General features: G+C 39.3%; 1 protein-coding gene across 2 annotated transcripts in view; it reads right to left on the reverse strand.

Annotated features, from left to right (window-relative positions):
• Positions 1–11,611, reverse strand: part of ZNF800 (zinc finger protein 800) — a 53,424-nt gene extending 41,813 nt beyond the window's left edge. For both annotated transcript variants that reach the window (XM_060108205.1, XM_060108206.1), the window contains exons 1-3: positions 10,942–11,611; positions 10,351–10,469; positions 5,157–5,252 (exon numbers count right to left, since the gene is read on the reverse strand). In XM_060108205.1, coding sequence (XP_059964188.1) covers positions 5,157–5,252; positions 10,351–10,411 — 157 coding nt within the window. In that variant the 5' untranslated portion in view covers positions 10,412–10,469; positions 10,942–11,611. The remainder of the gene's footprint in view (positions 1–5,156; positions 5,253–10,350; positions 10,470–10,941) is intronic.
• Between the last annotated feature and the right edge of the window lie 609 nt (positions 11,612–12,220).

Raw genomic sequence — 12,220 nt, forward strand, 5'->3', positions numbered from 1 at the left:
ATTTCAGATTATCATGCATAATGGATGCTCAATAAAATTTAGTTAAAACCTCATCAAGGGTTTCTCCTATGCTATCAATTAATGCCAAACACATTGTATATACTGATAAAAATGTTTAAAAAATTATTTTCAAAAGGAATCAATATTCAATTTTACATTAGGCTGGGTGGCAGTCAGTTAACATTAATTCTAACTCTTCAGTGCTAGACAAAGATAAACTTTTCTTTTCTCCTTTAATATACTGATATGTTGATCAACGACCCTTTTAAGTTGCGGCAATAATGGTTTTTAAATAGCATACTGCATGCTTTATTGTTGACTCACACATGAGCTCAGTTTCTTTAGGATGACTGTTTAACCACAATATCATCCCAACACTGCAAGCAAATCTGTAACTCGTGTCATACCTCCTGAGTTCCAAGACCAGTATGAAGGGAATTTCGTACTGATCATCCTTAACGTAAGAAAACTTAGGAAAATTGAAATTGTTATCTTAAAACCACCACCTACAAAGGTTGGTTAAAAAAAAATTACTAGATTAATTATGGAACACTGCCACATACTACAATAAATTTATAAGTAGAATAAAATTATTTTAGTGCCTACTTGGTGAATCTTTCGTTTAGTCTTACACACATTTATTGAACACCTATTAAATACCAGGTACAATGTTATTCACTGAAGACACGAAAAGCGAAGAATATGATCTGCGCCCTTGAGAAATTCCCTAATATAAATGGCTGCTCTCCTAGGAACACAGCCCCAGATGAGATGCTTTGAAGATGAATGTAAGAACAACAAATAAAACAAATCTGCATTTTTCTTATTCATCCCCAGAATATGCAGTCCGATTTAAAACTTCCCACAGTTGCTATGTATCAACCAAAAAAACCCCAAAAACATCCATCATATAATATGGCACTATCTTATGTATCTCTGATAAATCACACTTCCAGGACAGAGGCATCACCATCCAGTCATAGCTTACACTAACTCCAAGAAATGTTGCTTTAAGCAATAAAAAATAAACAAAAACTCTTCTAAGAAAGTAAATGACCAAACTTAAATTTAGTTAATTACAATAGCAAACACCACACAAAGCCAATTCTCATTTTTCACTGCAACTTATTCCTCCCTAAGATTCAAAAAAGATGCTGCTACTTGCAAATAGTAGTAGTGTATTCTATAGGTAGAATCTTTTTTCTACAATACAGTTGACCCTTGAACAATCACAGGGGTTAGGGATGCCAACACTCTGCACAGTCAAAAATCTGCATATAACCTACAGTCCTCCTTATACTCCCTTCCTCCATATCCTCACTTCTGCATCCTTGGATTCAATCAACCAAGGATCGTCTGATACTGTAATATTTACTACTGAAAAACTCCACAAAAAATAGACCTGCGCAGTTCACACCCATGGTGAATGTTCAAGAATCGACAGTATAATATTGTAAAAAGAGATAATATATATTTTAAGAATTCAAAAAAAGATGTCAACTTCATATTAAAGACCAGTTATGAATACTGGACAATTTCCCATTTTTCTGCTTCTACACTTAGGGCATTCCACAGCTCCTTTGCCTCTACCAGAAGACTAAGCGACTAAGAAAGAATATTAAGCTCAATTAATCAATTATTTATAAATACCTCATGGAAGTACACCTTTTTTGTTATTTAAAATTTTGTTTCCGTTTGGGGAGAGAGGTTGGGAAAAGAAGGAAGCTAAGATAAAAGTTAATAGAGGGGGGTTGGATTGAGTGTTTGGGACTAGCGGATACAAACGAATATATAGAGGACAGATAAACAACAAGATCCTATTGTATAGCACAGGGAACTATATTCAGTATCTGGTAATAAATTAAAATGGAAAAGAATATGGAAAAGAATTAATATATACATATATATATATATAACTGAATCACTTTGCTGTACACCAGAAACTAACACAACATTGTAAGTCAACTATTTCTTTAAAAAAGTTAATAGATACGAGGGAAATTTGAAGACAAAAAGTCACAGACATGATCCTGGAAGGACTGACACAACTAAGGAAAGGCTCGAGCAAAGGGCAGGGCACAGTCAAGGTAGTACCTGAAGCCAGGATTCAAAGCAAACAGCATGTCTCAAGTCACCCAACCATCAGGGATTTCAGAGTAGAAAATCTGCAGGTGGGGCAAAACAGGCAGCCTTCTAAAAAAAATGAGGTATCTATCTATAGACAGATGTCAAACAACAGTGGAAAGTACTGTTAAAAAACCAAAGATACCTAACTACGCAGAGTCAGCTACTCCTTGTATTAGGAAGAAAGTGAGGGATATATGCTCATATGTGTGTAGAAGGTCTCTAGAAGAAGACACAAACCATGTAGCTGTGCTGTCTGAACAAAGACACTTACTTTTGTATTTCTGTATACGCTTTTATACCTCTTTATTATTTTTTTAAACCACTTATTTATTCCAAAAAGAAAAGTCTATTCAGATTATAAATTAAGCAGATAGAAATAAAGAGAGATTAGAGGTTAAAAAGTATTTGTAATTTAAAGCCAGGAAAACAGTCCAAAGCAAAAGCTGAAGTGTGAAGCAAAGAAACTGAGTCAAAACTGGTCAAGCAGTCAGTACAGCACACATGGGGTTGGTAGACCTAAAAAATGAGTCAACTTCCTTCCTCAGCCTTTTACAAACTTCCAGCTTGGGTAGGAATTAATACCAGGCCAAAGAGAGCCCAGTTTAGGCAGGAGACCATGAATCCTTTAAGCAAAGCTGATACCGGAGCTGAAGACAACTATCTTGAGCTTGAAGACAAAGGAAGATATCCTAACACATTACTACTGCCCAACCTGGTTTAGCCTCTGAAGGTTAACAAGAGTAAAAGCATAGACTTCAAAGTTCCATCTTCAAATACCTGTCAGATACAAAACACCACCAAGATAGCTCTTTAAATGCAATGTGTGTGACCCAGCTGTGATGGAAAGAGCCTAGAAAGAGATGAGTCATTGAGGGGCTGCTTGGGAGTAGAGTGAGACCGGGAGAAACTTACACGAGTCTCAGGATGAGAAGGGATCTTAGACCGTAAGTCATGAGGCCCAAACTTCCAGCTCATCCTCTCAAGGTTTCAGTCAGCCAAGGCTTAAATACCTCAGTGCTAAAGAAGAGCTACCTTAGGAGACTTGAGATTATCCAGATACGTAAGAAATTACTATCTTGAGGAAATTAGAATTACTTAGCTATGAGATACACTAATGAAGTAAAAGAATTCCTTTTTTAATCCAAAATTAGTTTCTTTGTATCATTCAGCATATTTCTAAATCATCTCTAATTTAAATGATAGGGTACTTAGAGAATTTAAATTATAGTATTTTCAAAATTTGCTTGGGGGAAAAAAAACTCAGAAGGCAAATTTACCAGGGACATTTAAAGAAAGAACATATTACCCATTTCACAGTCCCTTTCCTTCAGCTTTGTAAAGAAACAGTAAACACAGAAAACAGATACAACCACAGTGCAATGAAAAAACACATAATTTCCTTTTTAAATATTCACCTTCCAAAGTTAAAAAAATATATAGATTTTGGGTACAGGAGCTTGTTGAAAAGGTATTTTTTACAAGACAAAGCACAAAATAAATGAAACAATTCTAACTTCTTAATCAAATAACACTGTAATAAACTGAAGCAGTATAAAATAACTTTGTTAATCCCAAATTATGAATTTTTAAAAAAGAAACCTATAGCAAGGAATATGACTAAGTGTGAAGCTATTACCTTCATTTCCATGATATGAGAAAGAACAAAAAGAATTTTTATCTCTATACTAAAAGTAGCTAATAGAAACTCTAACTACAAATAAAAACTAACCATTCTTCTGTTATGCCAGAAACGTACTTAAATACTGCCTCTAATTAGAAAAATTTTAATTGTATTTACCACAGAAGAATTTGATGTATTATTTATTTCTGTTAACCAAGGGCAATTATCAAAAGTAAAAAACAACAACAAAAATGCAGTAAAATATGTTACACCACCATCCAACATTAAGCATAGGCATATGGTATACACAAAATACTTACTGATTTAATATACATGAAAGCAATGCCATAAGGACTACAGATGAAAAGTGTAAGAAATGAATCTTAGACTCAGAAATTAACTTTATTTTAGATTAAAGAACAATCTATTTCTTAGAATCCTAAAGTAAATCAAATAGATACTACTTCCCTTTAAAATGATTTAAAAACAAGCACCTCAAAAAATTTCTCAATAGAAAACAAATGGTTTCATATAAATTATCTTTTTCTTTGCATCTCAGAAATTTTTCATTACTATATAATAAGCTTTAAAATACTAACAAAAGATATTCTAACCCTTTAATTGCCCACCACTTAGGTGTCCATCAGTCATGTATATTTGCTTGTTCATATTTGATTTAATAGCCTGCAATGTCAGAGAAGCCAAATCCACAAGAGGTGGACAAGTGTATCATAAGAATCACAGTAACCTAAGACTTTACAAAACACTGGAGTTCTAACAGTTCTCAACCATTTATACTTAGTGAGTAACACCTACTTTAGAGCACTGGATTGTAACTGCACAAATATACTTATTATATATCCATTATTACAGTAATCTAATGGAAAGAAAAGCTAAACAAATATATCTAAATATCAGGGCTGGAATAATCTTTTTTCTATCTGTGCTCTACTAAAGATATTGAAACTCCAGGGTTAGGTGGGAGATGGTGAGTCACATAAACAGAGATGATAAAGTAATTAATCTAGAACAAGGGACATCTCAGACATTCTGAGTAAATAATCTACACTGTCAAAGTTCATAAAGACCCTGTATAATCTACTACCGTCCTCTGAGAGTTTATAAAGAACATGCCAAAAAATAACAATGAATCTTTGCCAGCAAATATACCACATATTTCTTTAAACCATACTAAATACTGTTTAAATTAGTATATAATATATGGTGCTGAAAAGGAATCTCTATCAAGTCAATATTTACTCATCCACTTTTTAAAAATGACAATTAAAAGTATTCTGTAAAGAAAACCAATGTATACATTTTATTTTTTAAAAATTATTTCTAAGGATTTCTAGGTAGTTTTTAGCTACTATGTGAAGATTGAAAATACATCCTAAAACATTCATACCTGATCGAAAGCACTCAATTATTTGCTGAATACCAGATTTGGATGTCTGTAGTGGTTGCTGTAACAAAGGAGCATCTCCAGGTTCCAGGATATAAACTACATGGAAGACAAACACCCAACCCAATCCCCACAAAAAAAGGGTTATTTATTTAAATCATTTACTATTGAAGTAAAACAATGGTTTGCTATAATCATGTTAATGACAATCACACTTTTTTGTATATATTCCACCATTATCTTTGTAAGGCAAAATGAAATCATGGGAAAAATGTAACTAAAATTTTTCTCAATTCAAGGCGAAATTAAGGCTACTGAGACTATGCATTAAGTTCAAATGCAAAGATCTTACTATTTTGGTGTTAGTTAGTACATATTAGTCATGTTTGCCTTTTTATTCCCCTTGAAGAGGAACCACTACATTTAACCAAAATTCTAGGGCAATGATAACCTAGCCACACCTCATAAACCATTCCAAAACTCTCCGGACAATCTAGTACAGCTCTCTGGGCAATTAAGACAGCAAAACTCAAAATCCACTGCCTAAGGAAAGACCTGGTCAAGTGCACAACAACAGACATACAAGAAAGTTCACTGCAGCGCTCTGCAGTACTGTAAATAATTGAGAAAAATTTCAAACAACTTAGAAGTCTCTCAGAAGGAACCAGACTAAATAAACTATGAAATATCCATACAACAGAATCTCTCACGGCTCTTACACAGCATGAGCTAGGTCTACATGTACTGACAACAAAGGATGTCAATACTACATTGTTAAGCAACAAAAACAGGTTATAGAATATGACCTCAATTATATTAATTATATAATTAATATATATTTCAGTAGCTACAGAAATAAATTTAACATATATGTGTGTCTATGTATAAATGTTAATATAAACACAGAAAGTCTGATGGGATACCAACGAAATTTAACAATGGTTCTTTCTGTCAGGGTGGGCTTATAGGGGTGATTTTCACTTTCTGCCTCACACTTCACTAGCCTGGGCTTCTGAAAGTGTGCACTTTAGAAAGTAAGCATTTTTATAATAAGTAAAAATAATATTCCCATTGTAAAACTAAAAATTTTCATATACAGAGGTCAATATCATCACTGCTTTCCAAAATTCTCAGAGTAGCCGTATAAATATATAATATAAATAAGATTATGGTAATAAGAAACAAGGTAACTGAAAAGGAAAACTGAAGTTTCCCATCAGATATCAAATAAAGAGATAGTTGTGGTGGAGAAAAACCGGCCATTTTAATTACCTCTTTTTTTTCAATATGTTATAATGTTTTACCGTCTTAACCCAGATGATATTTTACCATCATCCGCTCAGTGTGAGAAGATAAGGAGGGTTACTTCAGTAATGTGTGCTGCTACTGCTTCAGGGCCCAGGCTTGGACAGCATTTAGCTGTCTGATAAAGGCTGCTAGGCTATGTGTAGAGACACAGCCTTAGATTCTTATTTTGGCTTCAACTCTTAAGTTCAGTGTACACAAATGGGAGGAACTATGTCTCAGGACCAAATCATTCCATTAAGCAAAATTTTCCCAATTTTAAGAGAAACTTTGAGATATTTTTAAGAACATACACAGAAATACAACTCATTTTGGGAATATCTGACATTGGCACTAACTGCAGTGGTTAAGAACAGAAGACTTCAGACCTGGACTGACTGCACTGAAATTCTTTTTCTACCAATAACTAGATACCCCTAGAGCAAATTACACTCTCTGATTTCTCTGTTCTCATCTCTGAACTGCAAATAATAAAAGTACCCAAATCATAGGGTTGTGTGAGGATTAATTAGCTAATGCAGGTACCTGGTTAAATCAGAGCCTGGAATATAGTAAAGGCTCAATAAATGTTCTAGCACCATCATTATCATCATCTACAAATCAACTGCTTTCCTGACACCAAAAGCTGAAAAATCTTTTCCAAAATCTAAGAGAAGTAGAATGCAACCCCTTAGAGAAACAACAGTAGAAGTTTGTAAATAGATTGATGATATCATTTATTTAGGTTAGATGTTCTTTCCAGTATTTGTACACTGTAACAACCAATAACTGATTACAAAAAACAACTACAGAAGATAGGGCAGAAGTTATACAATTTTAAAGAACTAAAAAGCTCGAAGGCCTGGCTCTCGTAAGTGACAAGAATTCTAGAAAGGAAGAATGAAAAAAGAGTAACGAATAAGGGAGAAATATGGGGGGGAACATGGAAACTTCTCCTTAGAGCCCGCTTTCCTCATTTAGGTACATGCTCCAGAAAACTTCCTGTAATACACTAACTTCCATTTCCACATAACAACACCTGATTTTAAAGCTAGAGCAAAATTTTGTTACCCATAACCATCACTGGTACCACCAGAATACATACACATCCTGAGACACCATTCAAAATAACCCCAGGGTTAGTTCAGTTATGAGTGGACACATTCATTTGGTATACACATCTGTGTAGGTCCCCTTGTAAAGAACTTTTCTTTCTTCATGAAAACATACTCTCAATCCTAAAAAAACTTTATATGTTAGTATTTTATAAAATTTCCTCTTACATATCCTAACATCCCTCCCAAGATCAGGTTACATGACCGTTCAGGAAAAAAAGAGCATCTCTCTCCAGCCAAAAAACACAAACGCTCAGAAGTTAACACCTTTCTTTACATCCTTCCAAGAACACACTTCCCAGAATAAAACACCTACTTTTTTAAGAGTCTCTCCTACCTTAAAATAAGCCCCTTAAAATATCCTTCTACCTATGACGTCTGAGATTTGCTTTCAAACAGTAGAGAGTAGGGGAGCAGTTGGAGGATGGAGAAGGGAATTGTGGGGAGGGGAGAATACAGATCAAAAGAGCTTGTCCACATATTGATAACTGATGGAGCTGTGTAATGGCTACATCAGGTTCCTTATACCATTCTCTCTACTTCCGAACATTTGAAAATTTCTCTAACAAAAAACTTTCTTAAAACATGACTAAGAATATATTTTACATACACTGATAGACTTATAACACCACCCCTCAATACAAATTGATCCATCCTATCAAGACCTGCTCAGGAACACACTGCTCTCATTCAGAACTCACCTATCGTTCATAATCCAAAGGAGGTCAGACCTCTTGGGACAGCACATTAAAAGAACTTCTCAAACATCATGTCACCGTCTTTCCTCCATCTGAGGGCATCCTCTTTTTAAAACTACCATAACATATTCCTCTCCATAATGGAAACATCCTCCCACTTGGCCCATACCTTCCTCTGAAATAATGACAATTAACTACCCCGTAAGTTAAACTTTCGGCTTTCCACTGAACTAAATCCTCAGAAAGTGTTTACTTCTATCTAAGAAAGCGAAAAAATACCAACCACTTTTGACCTGACAGTCTGAAAAATAAGTTGCATAGGAAAAGTTCCTGGCAAAATAAAGTTGAAATTTTTCGATTAATGCAACTTATCTGAATTTGTGTTAATGAGGGAGAAAAAGCAGCAGAAAAGTTCCAACACATATTTAAAAGTTCAACTCTGGAAAAACTCTTTAAAAAGACATTAAAGTATCTAGAAAACTTTAATTACCAGAATACACTTTATAAATAAGGTATGGTCACAAATTATCTTACTTGTTTACTTACGTCTATCTCTTCCCACTCAAACGTTCCATGAAGGAGTGAGCTTATCTGTTTTGTTCACCACTTATATCCCCATTGCCTTGAATAGTGCCTAGCACCTAACTGGTGCTCAATAAAGATTTGTCAAAGAAATAAAGAAACGAGTGACCAAATAAATTTCTTCCTAAATAAGAAGTTTTAATATGATGATTTAATTAACTAATGCAACTCAAATGACTTCTCAGAAAAAAAAATGGAATAAAAAGACAGTGGAACACAAGTATAAGAAGTCATTCACAGCTTTCTACTTCAAAACTAGCAAAATCCATTCAACATTTGGCAAAATGTAAGTGATATATCATCCCTTCAAATACACAAAATATGCAGCAGAAAGGATGGTGAAAGGCAGGCAGATCAGGGAAAAGTTTAAGAAACACTGGATTCCACCCTGGGATTGCCTGTTTTACTAGCAGAGGTATTATTTTCAGCAAATCAGTGGGGATAGGGTCATAGTACAAATTTTATTCTCATGTGTACCAAAGTGTTCCGAAAATAGTTCTTCCCCTTTTACCATTGCCATTTTTTCCCATTATACAAAAAAAGTACTCTACTTTACATGAACTCTACTGTGACAAAACCAAGTACATCAGTGCAGTTAAAATACTCCAACAAAAAAACAAGCAAAAGTGTTAAAAAGTCCTAATAACTTTTAGGTCAAAAATAATGATAAACAACTGCCTTTGAACTGTAACAGAAGAGCCCTTAGTTGTTTTAGTGACAGTGTGTATTCAAGGATTCCCTTTTTAAGCTGTACCTCTAAATGTCTGTGACAAAGCACATCATAATTCTAATAAGCAGAGAAACTATTAAGAGTTTATATATCACATTTATTGAAGTGTTGTAATACTCATCACGAAACTTCAAAAAGCAACTTCTTCATTTCATAAATTCAACTCAAAAGAGTTCCACTGAACAAACTATCCTGAAAATATTTACGTATTCTACCTAAATATTCAGATTTCGCAACAATGTGTTCTGTCCAAGAAATTTCTTTAAAAGGTTCCACTTAACAAAACCTGATTCTTCCAACAAGTGGACTTCAGCAAACTTTTCTTAGCCCAAACTACTCATTTTTAGGTTTAAGCATTATTCTGTCTTTAAGCACTATCAAAGCATGAAACTTTAGTTTTTAAAAATTTACATGAAACAGCTTCCTCGAAGATAAAATGCCAGTATTCTAGTACCCATTTTTTCCTTTCTCTTCAGTTTTAAACATTCACAGAGCATGAGGGTATACTACTAACTGCAGGCTGCCTTGAAAGAGAAGGAAAGGGGATTGAGTAATTGATCTTGTGGAAAAGATTTAAGGTGACACTTGCAGTACTTTTTTAAAGGGATCAAGCAGGGGAGATCTCTTGTTTGTACAAGCTTTTAGCTTCATAACTGGTTTTATGCTGGGGAAATTATAGCCTGCTTAGTTAGGAATGTCTTCTTGGGCAGGAGGTAAGGAGAACTAAAAGAAAACAGAAAGCAGAGTGGCTCTGGTGGAGGGCAAAGTAACTGAAGAAAGGCGTATACCTGGTTCACAGCATCCGTGATGATGGTGGTCAGTCTGACAGTATTTGTCCCTTAAAGGCATTTTCAGTGGGCGCGACCTACTTTGCTTTCACTGTAAGAAGCTCTTCATTGCGGCTTGGCTGTTGAAAGAAGCACAAACCCGTCACTCAGCCTGAACTTCCTGGGGGGGTTCTGCCTGCATTTTCCAGAAACGTTCCCCTCACCCGCCCTCCGCTTTCCCTCCACAGCCCTGCACCTTCCTCTCGAACTGAGAAAGAAAAACGCACGAAGGCTTCTTCAGCCCGAAATCCCTCACAGGTTCATCGCCCTACCCGGAAACGCAGCCCCGGGCGCGCAGGGCGAGGGCCTGGCCGGCTGCGCGGGCGGCGGCGGCGGCCTCGCCTTCCCGGGCGGGCGCGCGCGGAGACGGAGGCGCGGAGCGCAGCGGGCACGGCCGGCGCCCGGGCCCGCGGGGCGGGGGGCGCGGCGGCCGGGCGGCCGAGGTGTAGCTCCCGCCGGCGACCGGCCCACGTCGCGCCCTCCCGCGACGCACGTGCGCCAGGGTCTCCCCGGCTGAGCCCCCGTGCCCCCAACCAAGTGCGCCCAACTTACTGAACTCCTAGGGCGGGCCGACGGGCGGAAGGAAGGAAGGAAGGCAGGCCGGACGGCCGCGGGGACAGCCTGGCGTGAGAGGCGGCTTCGGGCCCCACCTGGCGCAGCCTCGGCGGACCGCGCAAAGGGACCGGGATTCGGGCCCGACGCGCTCCCAAAGATTCCCCGCCGGCGCTGACGCGGAAGCGCCGCAGCTCACCACGTCCCTCCGCGGCCCGAGGCGACGGCTGCGGCGGCGGCTCACGGCGTCCCTCCGCGCTGTGGAGCTGGGCGGGCGGGCGGACGGCGCGCGGGCGCAGGCAGTTGACAGGAGGAACCGCCCCGCAGCCGCTGCCGCCGCCACCGAAGGAGCCGGAACCGGAGCGGGCAGGACCCGAGGCGCCCCTTGCCAGGGCAACGGCTGCCGCCGGAGCCCGGCTCCCCCCAGCACCGCTCCACCTGCGACGGTCTCTCAGGCTTTTGGAGAGGGGCGGGGAAGGATGGGGGTTTCCCCCGCCTTGGCCTCTTTTTGGTAATAGTTGTTGTTTCAGGAAACTTTATTAAGCCAGTCTCTCTCTTTCTCTGTCTTCCCCTCCACGAAGAGCCTGAGCTGCCGCCGCGGAGCGGGTAGGAAGGGGGAAGCAGAGACTCGCCGGCTGCGACAGGGAGCGACTGACTGACCCCGGACGGAGATGGGGCGAGGGCAGGAAGTGACAAGCTCTCGGAGTGGGTGGGGGGAGTGTGGCCGGCACGCCCGGGAGCGCCGCGCGCATGCGCCCAGCCCGGCGCCCCCGACGGTGGGGAGGCGACGCTCTGCGGCCGGGCGCGGGGAGGGAGCCGGGGCGGGTGGCGCGGGACCGCGGCCCGGGTCTCGAAGCGGCCGTACTCCCGCACGTCCCCGGCGGAAGGCGAGCCGAAGTCCTGGGCTTCGCGGGCCGAGAGGTGTGAGGCCCCTTGTGCGGTGATTGCGCCCGGGAGACGGGCTGCTGGGCAACCAAACTGTTGCTATCGCTTTTCTTCTTTCGGTGGAACCGAAACGGGAGGCTTGGAAAAGCAAGGGAGGGAACTGTAGGAAAAGGCTTGGCAAATGCGTAAGCCGTAAATTGTGGTGATTCCGAAAAAGTTGTCAGCGCATTTATAAATGGTACAAGTGGAACTTTTTTTAAAAAACCCAACAATTTCCGAAGTGTGTCTCTCAGAACTTCGGGGGTTTTATCAGGTCCTTGGGAAGAAAACAACCTGGTTCGTGGAAGATCGGTATTGATTGCAGCTGCGCTCCGCTTCTGGCACCTGAAAGTGA

Source organism: Mesoplodon densirostris, chromosome 9 (genome assembly GCF_025265405.1).
Source record: "Mesoplodon densirostris isolate mMesDen1 chromosome 9, mMesDen1 primary haplotype, whole genome shotgun sequence".
Taxonomy (NCBI): Eukaryota; Metazoa; Chordata; class Mammalia; order Artiodactyla; family Ziphiidae; genus Mesoplodon; species Mesoplodon densirostris.